This window comes from Canis lupus, chromosome 36 (assembly GCF_003254725.2).
Source record: "Canis lupus dingo isolate Sandy chromosome 36, ASM325472v2, whole genome shotgun sequence".
In the NCBI taxonomy this organism is placed as follows: domain Eukaryota; kingdom Metazoa; phylum Chordata; class Mammalia; order Carnivora; family Canidae; genus Canis; species Canis lupus.
In genome coordinates, this window is record NC_064278.1 from 22688076 (window position 1) to 22705070 (window position 16995).

General features: G+C 43.4%; 1 protein-coding gene across 3 annotated transcripts in view; it reads right to left on the reverse strand.

The window, feature by feature from the left end:
• The window catches only part of CCDC141 (coiled-coil domain containing 141), a 174988-nt gene that overhangs the window by 41847 nt on the left and 116146 nt on the right, over window positions 1-16995 (reverse strand). For all 3 annotated transcript variants that reach the window (XM_035696286.2, XM_035696285.2, XM_049106194.1), the window contains exons 9-11: window positions 9500-9641; window positions 7680-7799; window positions 5822-6013 (exon numbers count right to left, since the gene is read on the reverse strand). In XM_035696286.2, coding sequence (XP_035552179.1) covers window positions 5822-6013; window positions 7680-7799; window positions 9500-9641 — 454 coding nt within the window. The remainder of the gene's footprint in view (window positions 1-5821; window positions 6014-7679; window positions 7800-9499; window positions 9642-16995) is intronic.

The window sequence follows — 16995 nt, forward strand, 5'->3', positions numbered from 1 at the left end:
CAAAGACCAGTGTGGTTCTCTTTACAGCGTGTTTTATAATTCAGAAGGAAGATTCTCACATAAACACACACACACACACACACACACACACACACAACCAGGGAATACAAATCAGAAAAAAAGAAATGTAAGCCAGTGAAAAATTATTTATAATTACTAATCACAATTTCCTTCTAATTAGTAATAAACCAGAATAAAAAAGTACAACTACTAATTTTCTGTGCAAGTATTAATATTAAACTGTACCTTACTAAGGCACATTACTTCACCTGCCTAAAATCATATTTTCTCATATGCTAAGCAATGCTAGATTGCTAGATTATTTTAAATCACTCTCTTTGATTAGAGCTTACATAAAATCAAATGCACCTGTAGAACTATAGATTAACAGGTAATTGGGAAATGGAGAAATAGTAGAAAAATTTTGACATAAGCTTTTATGCATTTTGAGTAATATTTAATGGCCAATAGGACAAGACTCAAAGAGCTCATAACTACCCAAAGTGGTCGAATCAGGGTGAGAAATTTCAAGCAATGGTTGGTCATCATATTTTAAAGATATTAACATCAAGCATCATTTAAATCAACTTAATAGGTGGGCCTCCAAATGGTGCTCAGAAACAGGAGTTCTATTCTCATTTCTCATATTCCATTTATTCATGCCTCTAGCTGATGCTTGTTTCTTCAACCCACAATGAGCTTTCTTTAATTTTCTGTTCCTACTTTTCCTTCTGAACTACTGAAAATGCTACTCCCTTCATGGAGTCTCCTCAGATTCCCTGGTAAGAATTAAGCATTCATTTCCTTGGGTTCCCAAAGATAGTTCTGGGAGAAAGAGAACTGTAAGCAAATTACTGAAACCCAAAGACAAGCATACACACATATACACACATACACAGCACAATGCTATGGCCTCACTGAGGAGGGACTATGAACTCTACACAGAGTAAATAGAGAAGCACATCCCAAGGCAAGCGACATTTGATCTGTGTCTTTCAGAACTGTCCAGGGTGAGAGGGAGCAGAACGGGATCCTGGATGGAAGGGATCACACGCATGAAGGCACAAGTGTGAAAACACTGGCTGGTTCAGAGCGTGATGAAAGATGGTAGTGGGAGTGAAATTCTGGTTGCACAAGCTGAGCGGTTACAAAAGAAGCTAGAAGGATCCCTGAGCCAGATAAGGTGGCCAGCAGGTTTCAACTTGTTTCCTACTGTAACCAACAAGACATGACAAATTCTCAGTAGTCTGAGACAACTGATAGCCATCACAATGGCTCAGAATCAGCATGACAACTATCAGCATGTATCTGAGATTGTAGCTACAGGCTGGGTGTCAGTTCGAGGGACTGTCGGTTGTGTGCAACTCTCAAAATATAGACTTTAATTCATCCTCTTTTTCCAACACCTCAAAGAAGCCTTGACTACCAGAGAGAATGATGCCATTATAGGAATTCCCTTGAATCTGTACTAGTTTGTGTTTTAAGAGAATTAATGATAAATTTTAATACTTCATCCACTTTTGGTAAAAAGTTATTTATAATTTGAAGAAGAAAGTTATTTGTGATTTGTTGCACAAATTATGTTTCTCATATTACCTGAATATCAGGAGGTAGCACAATCAGATTTGCTTTAGAATGACCATTTTTTAGAAAGGATTGGAGGGGGGAATTATAGGAGGTGGAGAAAACAGAAGACAACATCCTCAAGTGAACAAGAGATGAGGGTTTGAACTGAAGAAGTGATGGTGCAGGTGGAGGGGAAGGGGAATTCAGAAATCTTTTAGGTTGTCCCCATAGACAAACAAGGGATAGAATGGCCTTCAACAAAGGAAAAGACAAAAAAGAAGTCAACTGGGGATTCAACTTCAGCTTTGACATTTACTAGTTCTTTGATCTTGGACAACTACCTTCCTAGAGTCTCGGTTTCCCTCATTTGTAAAATAGGGATAATAGTAACAACAAAGAGGTGTTACAAGAATTAAATGAAATCAAGGATGGGGGTGCCTGGGTGGCTCCGTTGGTTAAGCATCTGCATTCAGCTCAGATGATGGTCCCAGGGTCCTGGGATCAAGCCATGTAGGGCTCCCTGCTCAGCGGGGAGTCTGTTTCTCCCTCTCCCTCTGCTCCTCCCCCCCCAATTCATTCTCTCTCTCTCTCTCTCTCTCTCTCTCTCTCTTTCAAATAGGTGAATAAAACCTTTAAATAAATAAAGTAAATTAGGAATGAAGACCATGGGACCTCATACAAAATAAGTGTTCAATTAGAGAGAGGCCTTGGAAAAGACTTCGGAACTTATACATAGGACTTCTGAGAAAGGATGAGATCATTACTCCAAGGCCAAGATACAGAGGAAAAACATGTTTGAAAAATAGATAACTGGCTGTGTTCTGCTGAGCTTCAGGAGCCTACAGGTTACAGAGGGAGTTAGTATAAATGGAAGTTGAAAGCATTGGTCTGGGACTTGGAAGAGTAGGGTTTGAGGAACCATTTTTGAGTTGGTGAATTAAAACCATAGGTAGCCAATCATGAAATGGGCAAAAGACATGAACAGAAATCTCACAGAGGAAGACATAGACATGGCCAACAAGCACATGAGAAAATGCTCCGCATCACTTGCCATCAGGGAAATACAAATCAAAACCACAATGAGATACCACCTCACACCAGTGAGAATGGGGAAAATTAACAAGGCAGGAAACAACAAATGTTGGAGAGGATGCGGAGAAAGGGGAACCCTCCTGCACTGTTGGTGGGAATGTGAACTGGTGCAGCCACTCTGGAAAACTGTGTGGAGGTTCCTCAAAGAGTTAAAAATAGTCTGCCCTATGACCCAGCAATTGCACTGCTGGGGATTTACCCCAAAGATACAGATGCAGTGAAATGCTGGGACACCTGCGCCCCGATGTTTATAGCAGCAATGTCCACAATAGCCAAACTGTGGAAGGAGCCTCGGTGTCCATCGAAAGATGATGGATAAAGAAGATGTGGTCTATGTATACAATGGAATATTCCTCAGCCATTAGAAACGACAAATACCCACCATTTGCTTCGACGTGGATGGACCTGGAGGGTATTACACTGAGTGAAATAAGTCAATCGGAAAAGGAAACATTTTATGGTCTCATTCATTTGGGGAATATAAAAATTAGTGAAAGGGAATAAAGGGAAAGGAGAGAAAATGAGTGAAAATATCAGTGAGGGTGACAAAACATGAGAGATACCTAACTCTGGGAAACGAACAAGGGATAGTGGAAGGGGAGGTGGGCGTGGGGTTGGGGTGACTGGGTGATGGGCACTGAGGGGGGCACTTGACGGGATGAGCACTGGGTGTTATGCCGAATGTTGGCAAATTGAACTCCAATAATAATAATTTAAAAAAAAAACCCACAGGTAGGAGTGCGATTTTTGTAGGGAAAGTGTATAGAATGTCCAAAAGGGAGCACAGGTAAGAGCTCCATGACCCACTACACTTCAGGAACAGGAAACTAAATGAGGAAAAAGGAAAATGAATGGATAAAGAAGTAGACAACATGATGCCACTTATGTGGATATCCACATACAGTAAATCTGCTGAGACAGAAAGCCTTTCCATGCTTGCCAGAGGCTGGAGGATGGAAGCCAGGAGTGACAAAATATGCAGCAGGCCTCTCTTTGGGGTGATGGAGATGTACTAACACCAGAGTGCAGTGATGCACAACTCTATGAATATACTAAAAATCATCACACTCTAAAATAGGTGAATTTTATCCTATGCAAATTGGACTTACACAAATCTATCTTTTAAAGAGTCACAGGAGGTGAGAGTGAGTGAATTAAATAAATGTGGCAGAGAGATTAAGGGGGATGAAGATGGAAAATACACCATCTCGTCTGGCAGCCAGTTAGGAGGCTCTCAGAGCCCTCTCAATGGGTTGAAGAGGTGGCGACGGGCAGGCCTGCAAAGGGAATACACTAGAGGCACCAGGGCGAGGCTGGGGGAGGACAGGTATGCAGAAAGGAGACGTGTCACCTTCCTGTCCCCAGAGTGCCCGTGGGACGGGAAGGTCAACCACAGAGCGCCAGCTGTGCTGAGGGCAATACCACCAAAGAGAAGGAAGCAATGGAAAGAGCCAACTTGAACAACAGGAGGTGGGTCCGGCTGAGGCTAGATTCTGAAGGGTGGAGGCATGTGTCCCCAGGGGGCTGACCACTGGCTCCTTGGGGGGCACAGAGACAGGCTCCACTGGGTTGGCAGCTGGAGGAGGGATGAAGCGAATCAGTAGGTTTGGAAGTTGAAGGAGGTCAAGACACCTAGGCTCAATGGCCTCATTTTTTCCAGTCACATCCGAGGAAAGGGCAGGGGAGGAAACCGGGGAAGATGTTTGAGCGTTACTACCGCGTGGGCACCGACTAGGGGTGCAGGGGATCCTGGCTGAGGCAGAGCCCACCCATGGTAACGGTGCCCATCAGCACCATTGTATGATTTTCCGCGGGAGTGTCTAAAAGCTTGGAGATGGGAGCTGAGTAAACCGACCGTTGGGTGGCCCAGTGCTGGGAACCAGTGGGGAGTTAGGGGGGCGGGGGTGGGGCTGGAAATGAATAACCGGGAGCTGGTGAGGAAAGAAGGAAAGGCTGGAGGGGCAGGGGGTGAGAGGACAGAAGGCCGCCCAGGGAGGAAGACAGTTTAGTGAGAACAAGGACAGGGACATGAGGTCCTCTGAGGAGGTGCTTCTTGCAAAGCTGAGGTCCCAGCGCAGAGAGGCTCTGGTGCCCAAGGCCAGAGGGGCCATGGGGGTGGATGCTGAACTTGAAGCCAAGCAGGTGTGTTCCGGGCAACGAAGGCACAGGACGCAGCACGTCTTTGTACCTTCTCCACCGTTTCAAGTTCTGGATAAAAACGTTCAACAGGATAATCCCGTCACCTCCCAGCCCCCTGCCAAACCATGAGGGTATGGGACTAGAACACTAAAAAAAAGCCAGAAAGGACAAAAGGTGGAGTAAAGATGTGGAGGAGGCGGCAGTGGTGACCGCAGATTTGCAGGGACTGGGCATGGCCTTCCTCCGGAGGGGCGAGCATGGGAGCTGCTGACAGGAGCTGTGCTTAGTCGGGACACCGGGGTAGCAGGGGGACAGGGGGAGGTGGCAGTGAGCCAACGCAATGCCAGCACGCTCCTGGTTGGCTTTACCCCTGAGTGGACCATGTTGGTTCCACCTCATGCCAGGCGCTCCCGGGCGCGCTGCCCCCAGAGTTGAAGGAGGCGGCACCTAGCACCCCTCCATTACTGGTGTCATCGCCCAGAGGCTGGGCCCTTTGAGAGATGGAACCCTCGTCTACGGCGGGCATTTACGGATCTCCAGTACAGCCTGTCAGAAGAGTGCCTCGGAAGCCGCCCTCAGACATAATTCGTTAAAAGGCATCAAACAAGACCGATCTGAGATTGGACCCCAAAGCCCCTAATTTCTGATTCTGTGTATGTATTTTAAATGAATCGCACTAATTGCTTGGGTATTCAAAGAAGATGACTTCTTTTTAAATCATTTTGTTCAACGTTCAGGGTATTGTAAATGCTTGTTGGTCACAATTAAAAAAAAAAAAAAACGTGTTCCAACACAACCACTTTGCTTATTTGTGAGTATGTCTCCGACACACTTGCATTCTTTTTTTAGTTAAACAACTTACTCTTTGAGTCCATGCATGGTGCCTTGGAGAATGAAGGGCCACGAAGTGAGTGCACCCATGGAAGTGGAAGCTACGGACCACCTGCCAGGGCTTCTATTTCCCAGGAAGGCAGGAGGAAGGGAAGAGGCCACCTGAAGGAAGGTCAGCACACAGGCACCGTACCTCTTCTGATGACTGTAGAAACGCCACATAAGCTTGCAGGACTTGTGACCTGGAGCTGATGCTTTGGCCAAGGATTTTTAATTCTTCCTCCAGCCATTTAGCTTTAGAAGAAAGCAATGCCATTTTGTCAGGCTCAAATTCATTTTTCTCTGTCACAAGTGTTGCAGCTGCTTCTAATTCCTGTGCTGTCTCCTATGAAAGCAAAGCACAGGGGGTCAGAAGCTGACAGGGGAATCATGAACATTCACATTTCATTACCTTCTGTACACCCATCTATTGCGATTATTAATTGATCTGCTACCAGAACTCTCCTTGATGAAAGAAAGGCACAACTTTCAAAACTAAAAAAAAAAAAAAAAAAAAAAAAAAAAATTATCTTAAAATGAAAACCATTCTCAATTATTCTCTCACTCTATCAGCTCCACTTTTCATCTGGAGCACTCTATTTTTTTGGGGTCACAAATAGAAGAAAGGCTGTTTGGTGTGAAAAGTTATAAAACAACATGGCGGAAATGTTTTAAGTAATTTTAACAAGTATATGTGAGAATTGCTTTATGAAATTTAACAAAAGCTCTAGCAAATTCTTAAACTAATTTTGTTAAACAGGAGATGGCAAGGTTATAGAGACTGTTTACTCCTTGTTTAAATTATAAAAGATGACATGTCAGTTATGCAGTCTTATTTGAATCTCTACCTAGAAGGGTTTTGAAGCAAGTGTAGGGGAAATGTTACATATGAAATCTAAGTGGCCCACAGGGTTGCTCTTCTGAGTTTTGAGTGCAATTTCTAGCAGGTAAAATCTAACAGATAGGAACGGATAAGCAGGTAGGGTAGGCATTACATCTACAATTGCCCCCAGAAAGAGCCACGTAAAATTTTATGTGAGACTGTGCGAGGAATCAAGCAAAAATGAAAGAAAAAAGCTTCACTGTCATTTGCAGCGAGAAAGAATTGCTTCCCCGCTTGTATTTAATATGCTTCCCAAGTCCTCCAGTGAATGAAGCTAATTTTCATTTCCAAGTGTTGCTTCCAGATAGCACTCTGGGTAGGAGGAAGCAGGACAGTTTCTCCCCATGCCATTTCCTCTCCTCCTTCTAAAATTCTTAAAATAGGAAAAGAGAAATTGGATTCAGACATACGTTTTATTTTAAACATTTTAAATAATGAGTAAAAAAAAAAATCAGTATGTCCGTGAGTTTCCAAATGTGAAGGCCCTCTGGCCGAGAACCCATGGAATAACCATTGCCTACCAATGGGTAAGCCAGGGGAAGTGCTAGGCCCACTCTCCTGAACACCTGCTGGGGCAGGCTGGGACTCAGTACAGCTTTGGAGCTACTAGCAAGAGTCCTGGAACCTCAGTCCCATAGGAGAGGGGCAAGGGGAACCTAGAGGAGGTGCCGGGAAGAAGAGGGTATTTCCTGTCCCTGAATATCGGGCTTGCAAGCAAGATTGTGTTTTTATTTGCTTCCTAGAATCTTGCATTAATGCATGCTTCTTCTGGGAATTTAATTTTGTAAGTTACTCTAGCAGAAAATCACAGATAGTCATAGAGAAGCACTCGCCCTGCCTCCTGTGGCATCCCAAAAGGAGTTGCTAACATCTCCCAGGCAAAGAAAAGGGGCCAAATGACTATTTAATACCAAGCTGCAGTCTCAGTGAGATCAAACACACTAATAAATGCACATATGAGTATAAATAATTTAGATACACATAATAGAAGTTTTAAGTCATTGTTTACCACAATATCAATTTAGAATTGCAACCCTCAAGAGAGCCGGATTAAGTTTTATAGCCACTGAATATAAATAAATCATATTTACAAAGTCATTACCATAATAAAAATTCCTATTTAATTTACCTTAGCTTGGATATCCAGTTCCAAGTATTTACTCAAAATCTTCCGTGATTCAGAAAGGCTGGAACCGACATCCATTGCATTGGAAAGTACCGGACTGATTTTCTGAATTGACATTTCCACCTTTAGCAACAAAGAATATATGGCAGTCTTAGTAAAACATATGTGCATACATGATGACTTATGTATAGAAAAGATAAATACCACTCTCACCAATCCCATTGTACTTTAAATGGATATGCCAATTTTCATCTAAAAAGTTTTAAATATTTTAGAATGTCATGTTTAAATTAATAATGTTGCTTTTTGTAGGAGGTAACACGACTGACCCATCAACAGAGGGTATGTGTTTAAAGACATATATTTATTAACAGACATATATTTTATTAACAGAAATGAGATATAAACAATCATCCACATCTTCTGAGAATTTATCTATATTACCTAGAATAGATAATGTACTTGCTAAAATACATCAGCAGAGATAAACTTATCTGATTGATTAACTCATAATCATCACTATAAGTCTACTGTGCCCAGTTTACAGGTATGTCTTGAAGTAAAGGTCCAAAACCTAGGTATTAAATCACCCTATGGGTTGTTATATTTAGAGGCCCTGGGGCAGTACCAAACCCTGTACATGTGACAATAAAACACAGGGACACACTTAGGCCATTTAATTAATGAATGTGGGGGACTGCAATTTGATTTTTAGTACACGTGATTCAGTGAAAAAGTCATCTTTAAGGGGTTCTATAACATCAGAGTTAGATTCTTCATCTCCTGGCTCTAACCAGAGTCCATACTTCCCTTGGTCAAGTTGGCTCTGAATTGGCAGTAAGACAAGGAGCGACAGTTGTCTGAGTTCCTGCTGTGTTGTCCACCACCACCAAATTAGCTTGAGTCTCAATCTCTAGGGAATGTGGCACCACAGCTGCTGCCATATTTGGAATCTCCCTGGACCCAGGCATCAGAACAAGGCTCAAATTCCCAAGTTTCTGGATCGATAACAGGTGGAAAGTCAATTTAGACAGAGACATGGGTATTTAAGGTCCTCTCCTGTGAAGTCTACTAATTCTACTTAAGTCAGGCATATGGGTCCACTGTATCAGATGAAGACACCATTGAAAATGGGCATCGACATTGATTAGCATTAATGTCATTGAAATAGTTTTTGCTATATGTCCCAGCTACAGATAAGCAATTTTTTCTTCAGTCAAACAGCAGCTGCCTGGTTTTATTCCTCTTTGAAAATAGGAAATAGATACCAAGCCGTTGTATCCACTCTGCAGAGGACTTTCATGTGTATGTTTTATTTTATTCAGAATGACCATGTCCTTTGTACTGACCTTGTTTGCCAAAGTATAATAGTGACAATTTATCCCTGGAAATCCCTAAGACATCATTTTTGGTGTTTGCCTGCTGTCTTCATGTCGTACAATACCACGTTAACTGAATTTCGTGCAAACTGGAGACCTGCACAGAACCATGTTAAAACAAGGACACAACCCCAATATGCAGACAGTTCGGTTCTGTGCAAAGCAAGAACTGCCCTTGTGTGTCCGTACTCAGGGCTGGCGTGGCGGGTAGGATGACACAGCAAGTGTCTGCAGCCGGGGACAGGAATGGTTGCTGAGCAATAGTGAACTACAGCTTCATGCTGTTCGATTACAAGACCTAATGTGGAACCTAAGAGAAGCCAAAGGAGACACACTGCTATCCTCCCACCAGGCCCCCATGTGCAGGTGCTGTGCCATCTAGTATCACCAAGGAAAGGGTTGTATCTAAGTAGTAGGCAAGGGAGGACACATTCAAGAGACTACCTTCTTGAGGTGGCCCTCCACTGAGGCAGTTAGTTGCTGTTTCTTAAGAGCAAATTCTTTGTGCGCCGAACACTGTTGGGTCAGATGGTCCACTCGTCTCTGAATGCATCCCATCATCTCATGGACTCCGGTTACCGGAGAGCTGAATGGAAGGAGTCAGCTGTTAGTTCACTCTGCCCTGAGAGAGAAGCCCCGGGAGTAGGGAACATTTCAAAGCGAATCTCTTAAGTGGTAGGGATGAGTTGATAAAAGTTATCGGGCTTCAGGCTTTAGGATAACAGAAGTTAAGTAAAACCAAATTATCTTCCCTTGTTTAAATCACTCAGTCCTGAGGGAAAAGAGGAGTTATGGGTTTTTGCAACCAGGTCTGATCTTCTTTTCTAAAGGTTTACTTTGTCGTATTTCCCTCTAAGATATTTTGACAACCCTATGGCAAAAAGCACAGTGTGTTTGCCAAGAGTTCTCCTGGGGGTGTTATTTAAAGGATTCATTTATCTAAACATGCTCTTTGAATAGAAATGTGGATCAGCCAATTAACAAACCATTTACTAATCCAATAGGGTAAAATATTTATGTAACACTAAATTCCTTGTTCTCAATGATGAGGAATGCTCAAGGCTATATTCATTTAGTGAAAACCAAGTTATCACCAGTAATTAGGAATCTAATGTACTTGTTCATAAAAAAGAGACTAAGCCTCACATTGTCATTTTTCACCTTTCATGAGAAAAGTGACACGAAAGCTTGTAAAATGCACATGCCTTTAGAACAACGAATGATCTTAAAGTCGGATCCCATTTGCTCTAGTCGGAAGATAAATGAGCAGGTTTTCTAACCATGTCCAACTTAGGCTTAGCAGCAATGCCAGACAATGGAGAAACACTGCTGGTGGAAAGGGCACCTTTTAATTGGTCAACCCACCCCTAAGACAGAGTCTCTCCTACTATGTAAGAAATTGATGCCTTTAATTTTGCGTCAGTCATTTCCTTCCAATACTAATAAAGATTAACACGATAACTCTGAAGTTTAATTACCCAGAGTTAAAGAAAAGATCTTGGAGGGAGGTATAGATTTCCGTGATTTTACCTCAAATAATTAATTTATGACTCGGTAAAAACGAATTTTTTTTTTTTTTTTTTTTTTTTTGGTAAAAACGAATTTAATTAGTAATGAAATGAGGGCAAGATCCCATACAATCGAGAGGTAAAGTAACTTCACAGGAATGACAATAAAGCTGCCAAAGTGGTGAGAGTTTATCAGGCAGCTTGAGAATCTTGTTGGATGTGCATGGGATGCCTGTGTGTCTTGTGGGTACCACTGGAGCCCCAGAGAAGTTTAACTGGGAAGAAAAAATTAACCCCCTGGGAGGAATCTTATTCCTGATGCAGAATGTTTCACAGATGCTACGCTTAAAACAATCAGTTTCGCATTGTAATAACTTAGGAATGGCGAAGAGTATAATCAAGAAATCAGGAGAGTTGTATAGAAATAATTCTAGTGCTACTTATGTCTACAGATTTTGTAAATAAAAGCAGTGTATTGGTAATACCAACCGTATTTTGGTTAGGTTTTAGACTTTGGGAGATTATAGACTAAAAAAGCACTTAAAAGCCCACTTGTCCTGTATAAGTTCCGAGTTCTCTGTAAAATATGCAAATCTGGAATGAGAAAGACCCATAACAAAGAAAAGCGAAGTAGCAGCAATGTGGAAAGAAGGCACAGGGAACAGTTTGTGGAAGTAAATGTCTACCTAAAGAGACTCATAATCCTAGGAATTCAACTGAGGGTTGCTGGAGGGGAAGGGGGGCTGGGGGACGGGGTAACTGGGTGATGGGCATTAAGGAGGGCACGTGATGAGATGAGCCCTGGGTGTCACAGAAGACTGATGAATCACTGACCTCTACCTCTGAATCCAATAATACATTATATGGTAATTCATTGAATTTAAATAAAAATTTTTAAGAAGAAAATAAATGTGCCCACCTTTTCCAAAAATGATGACTGAGCGCTCGCTGTGACAAGGCAGCATTTTTAACATTTTGCATTGTCTCTTTTCTAATGCTCACAACTACCCTATCACCTGGGTATAACTGTCATCTCCATTTTGCAGATGAGCAAACTGAGGGAAAGGCTCAGTAACTTGCTCGGGTCACTGTCACTAAGTGGTGGGGCCGGGATTTGAACCGGTCCATCTGATCTCAGGGTCCACACTCTTGACATATGATGGCATGGGACGGCATTCGTCCTCTAAAATTCCATCTTCCCTCCAGTGGACTATTAGTGGAAACAGGATTAGCCTGGCTGGCGTGTTCTTTTGAAACTGGCCGGCTTCTGCAAGAGCCAACATACCGGCCTGTAATCTGCGGAGGGGCCACTAGAGGGACACTTGTCCCAGTTCCCGTTTTTTAGAGGATTCTCCAGCACAGAGACTAGAATGGGCCAACGAAACCACAGCAAGCATTCCTTCTGTGAAAATATAGCTCGTTAGCAACTTGCAATCTTAATTAATTAATTAATTAATTAATTTTTAAAAAGATTTTATTTATTTATTCCTGAGAGACACACAGAAAGAGAGGCAGAGACACAGGCCGAGGGAGAAGCAGGGCATCCCACAACCTTAATTTCGATGACTCACAACCAAGCAAATGCGATCTGTGTCTTTGGAAGAACAATTCATTTTCGATTTTTCAATGACCCGGGAGATTGGGTCTCATTTTGTGGTGATTTGTGCCTTACGGTATATATCTATTGCACCGTAAATTCTTTTTTCTTTTTTCTTTTTAATGGGAGGGGGGTTTGGAGTGGCAGAGGGAGAAGGAGAAAGAGAATATACTTGAACTCGATGCAGGGCTCAGTCTCACAGCGCCGAGACCGTGACCTGAGCCAACACCAAGGGCGGGCCCTTAACCCATTGAGCCACCTGGGCACCCCGTGTTGCAGGTTCTTTAAGGGAAAGGACAACATTCTTTTCACCCATATGTCCTCTGTAGCCCTGAGCACATGGCCTTGTTTGTGGGTCAATGCCTATTCTCAGGTTAGATAAAATACATAGTTTAGTCTAAATGTAAGGGGAAAAAAGACATAGATTTAAGAACAACAGCATATGCATAGATACTGTATAAAAATGTCCCTTGTTGGGGCGCCCGGGAGGCTCAGGGTTTGAGCATCTGCCTTTGGCTCAGGTCATGACCCCGGGGAGTCCTGGGTCGGGCTCCCTGCATGGAGCCTGCTTCTCCCTCTGCCTGGGTCTCTGCCTCTCTCTCTGTGTCTCTCATGAGTAAATAAATAAAATCTTTTAAAAACAATGTCCCTGGTGAAGTCTTCAGTAGGTGTTAGGCTCTAAGGACTTTGGGCCTGTTACCTGCACCCGATAACAGGAGTTTCAAGCTGCCCTAGGACCAAGCAACCTCCTCTTGGATGCTTGGTGGCCCCTAGATGAGGCCTGGACGGCGCCCTGCTCTCACCTGGGGCCAAGGCCCATCCTCAACACTGAGGGGCCCCAGAGTCCCTGGCCCCCCGCCGGCTCTGCTGGGGGTCTGTCGGATGGGGACTCATGTCTTCCCTGCCCCAGAGCCCAGGGCACATGCCTGTCACAGCTCTGAGCCCAGGCCTCTCCCTCCCTCCCTCAGCTCCTTCTGACTGAAATCCTGGGGTTCAGGTTCCTTCCAGCCCTGATTTCATCAGTGTCAGTTAGGAACATTAAACAGTGATTCCAGACTTTTCTTTTGAACATTCCAGAACACTTTGAAGCACGTACGGCATGCACATTGGCAGTTTCCTCAGAGCCTAGGAAGCAGATGGTTTGATCAAAGCAGAGACAGGAGCTTCTGTCTGCCAGCAGCTCCTTGGCGCCCTGCAGACGGCCTGCCTGCTTTCCAGCAGCCACTCAGGAAGGTGGCTCCTTCCAGGGGGCCTCACCAAGTGGTAGGCCCAGGCCCAGGGGCGGCCTGAGCTCGGGCGCCCTGCCCTTGACCCTGCCGCCCGCTTGGGCTCTGCCCCACGAGGGGACAGGGCTCCAGGGGCTCCGGGCCTCAGGGTCCTGCATGGCAGGTCCTGGCCACTCTGGCCTGCTCCCCCCGAGGGAACTAGATACAGGGCTGCGCCCCCCCATTCCTGCTGTCCACGCTCACTTTCCCAAGCATCCCAGATTCTCAGCTGTGATAGGCTCTGAGGGCTGCTTTGGCCATTTGTTGGAACCCCTGTCATGGGAGCACCCCCCCCCCATTCACTGAGCCAGTGGAGGAGAGGGAAAGGGGGGTAAACGCTTGCCTTTTTTTTTTTTTTTTTTTTCCTAAAGAGCAGAGACATACTGACTCCTGGCTCAGAAATAGATGGTTCTAGTTGCAGAGCGGAAGCAGTTGCCCCATCTCTGCATCTGTTGCAAATTGGGGCTACAGGAGGGGAGCACATCCCCATGTTAATGTGTTCTCATGATTCTTTCCCGAGGACAGCAAGTTGCTTTCAAACCTTTCATAAATTACTATTGGCAGCCCATCTGGATCAGGAGCTCAACCAGATGGGAAGCACTTGACAGCTTACTCTCTCATCCGAAAGAATCAGCTGATCATAGTTTTCTTTTTGTCTATGAACAAATCATACTCTAAAAATGGGGGAAAATATTTTCCTTGCCTTTCGCTTACTGCTTCTTTTGACAGGGACCCAAACACTATCTCTTCATGGTTATGACCTCCAGTTTGGAGGAAATAATGGCTACTCTCTCGTTTTCATCCCTACTTTCAAAAGGGTGCCATTCATACTTTAGAAGTGAAATGTATGTTTCTACAAAGTTTTTCTCTAATTTAACCTACACACATCCCGAATCCCTCGTCACCCAAAAGTAGTAAGTGGGACTGAAGCTGCAGGTGTCCTGGGTTCTGGTCCACATGCACGGCAGAGATGGCCAGAGGCTCCACTCCCAGGAGGATGCAGACAGCAAAGCATGTCCTGCACCAAGGGTACCACAGAGAGCAGTCCACGGAAACCAGTAACAGGGAGGGCACTCTCCCTCCTTGCAAAAAAAGGTTGGAAAACACTATAGCCCACTGGTACTGGGGATAAGAAATCAGACACATTGGGGCAGTCAGGAACCCCACCCCACCTCCTGCATCTCTGGGAGCCACAGTGTCTCCATGGGTGACCCTGATTAAGTAATACAAACTGGACTGGACACCGAGTTCATGCTGACGTCACAGCAAGGCTGTTAAGGAGGGAAGAGGAGAGAACAAAGCAGGGAAAATAAGCGGAAGAGCAAGCACCTCCCCACTCCAGATGAGAGTACAATCTAAAATTTCAAAATACATGAAGAATATAAATCTGAAGAAAAGGCAACTCTGATCGAGAGATAAATGTACTCTCTCTGAAACGAAAGCCACGTAGAGCAATCTGAAAACCACCTTTACATAATCACACCTGAGATCATTAGAAAGACAAAGAAAAACCCAGCACCCATAATCAAAGAACGTGAAACTGAAACAAAAAGTCAGAAATAAAACAAAGGTAGATGTAAAAAATGAATTAGAAATCTCAGAAATGAAATCAAATCAATATGGTTATGAATATATATAACCAAAGAGCAAACCAGTGTGAGGGATTCCCTGAGTTGATGGAATGACAAGTCAGGAAGGCGGTTCGGGGTTCTGAAAGGTAGACCCAGAGACTCCAACATTCTCTACCACCAGTTAGAGAAGAGAAAAGAGAGAACAGAAAATCAATACCTAAAGAGATAATTGCTAAAATTTTTCCATGATCGATGACATAAATCCTCAGATAAAAAGGGCACAGCAGGAACTAACAGACAGATATTCTCATTTAAGATAACTTAGAAAATATGAAATAACATTTTAATGTATTTCCTTCCAAAAAGGTTTTTCTCTTTGCAGTCCTCTCCTTGCTCCAAAGTGAGGTTGATGCTTTCTACACAATCTGGATCCTGACATTATATGGTGAGGACACTCAGTCCTCAAGTAATCCTCAAAAATACACTTTCCATGTTAACTTAGAATATTCTATAATGTCCTGCCCTTAAACTATTCAAACACTTCCCTATTTTCTAGGACTACTTAGGGGGTTTTCAGGTTTGCACTATTACAAACAGCACCGTGATGAGCATTTTATTCATAAATAAGTAAACTCACTTCTCTCCTTAGCCCTTTTCTGTTTTATTTTATTTTCCTCTCTAACCTGAGAGAACTTCTCTTCAGTTATCCAGCGCAGATTTCTGCCCCCATCATCAGGCTTCCTCTCTAGACTACAGCTCCAGACCTTCTCATTCTGGGAAGCTTGCTGCTTCACATCCCGTCATCCACATCATAAATGAGTAAGTTCATATGGTAGTGAGTGACTCCTAGATATTTTACAAGAACCTAATCTGATTATTCCTAGATTTAAGGGAAAGTGTGAATCTTGCATGTTTTCATACTAACAGTTTCAGAATTACAAAAGCATGCCCAATGCTACCAGGCCCAGGTTGCAGTTATATTTACTCATTCTCTAAAAAGAACAACCTCATATACATTTGAAAATATTTGGGTAGTGGCTGAGGTAACAGCTATCGTGAGAACTCAATTTTGTAATATCCCAAATTTCAGTACCTGACATTGGCCATCTAAATGCATCATCAAACCTTTTCTTCTTTAATTTATTTAAAGTCCTTAAATCCTTGGCAGGACTCCTCTAAAATGCAACCATAGATAACTCAATCAGGCAAAGAAAATTTCTGTTTTTGTTTCTTCGTTTTGTTGGAGGGCAGGGACCGCTTTTGTTTTCCACTTAGGATCTTTTAAAACATTTTTTACTATGATAAAAGCTTTCTTTTAATATCATATCAGCTCCGTGACATTTCAAATCAAGTCACCTAGTTTGTAAATATAAAGATAAGGAACATAAAAAACATTAAAAGGTTAACCTACATGGTTAACCCTGTGGGCCGACCTCAAAACAGTGTTGTGAGCTGGAAGAGGAGGCGACACTGTTCCAAGTCAAACAATTCAGGGATGACTCAGAACACCTCAGATTGAAAAGTGAAGCCATGAGATAGAGCTGACCAATACAAAGGAATTCAGAAGGTATTGTATGGTTGATATTGATTCTGTTCATCTTGGCTGGATGTAGGGCCTTCATCCATCTTAGATTATCAAAGTCAACGATGGTCTTCTTAAGTCCTTGACCTATCCTGGTCATGGAAGCTAGGGATTATGTCTCTCTTCTCTGGAGAGGTGGCCCCAACACCCGCTGTCCCCATGGCTTCCTCATGCCTAGAGCACACTTCCTTGTTGTGTCCATTTGCTGACTAGCCATTGGTAAGGTTCTGGAGATTCGGGGCCAGGTTTACATATCTTTGACAAACCCTGAAGCCTGGTGCTGGTATGTCATGTGGGATGCCTATTCATATGTTCAATAACTGTTTAAATAAACTGAAAGAAAGAAAAACTTTGCAGGGAAGGAGACACTTAAGTTGAAACTCATAGATAGAGTACCTTTTAAGCATGTCGGAATTA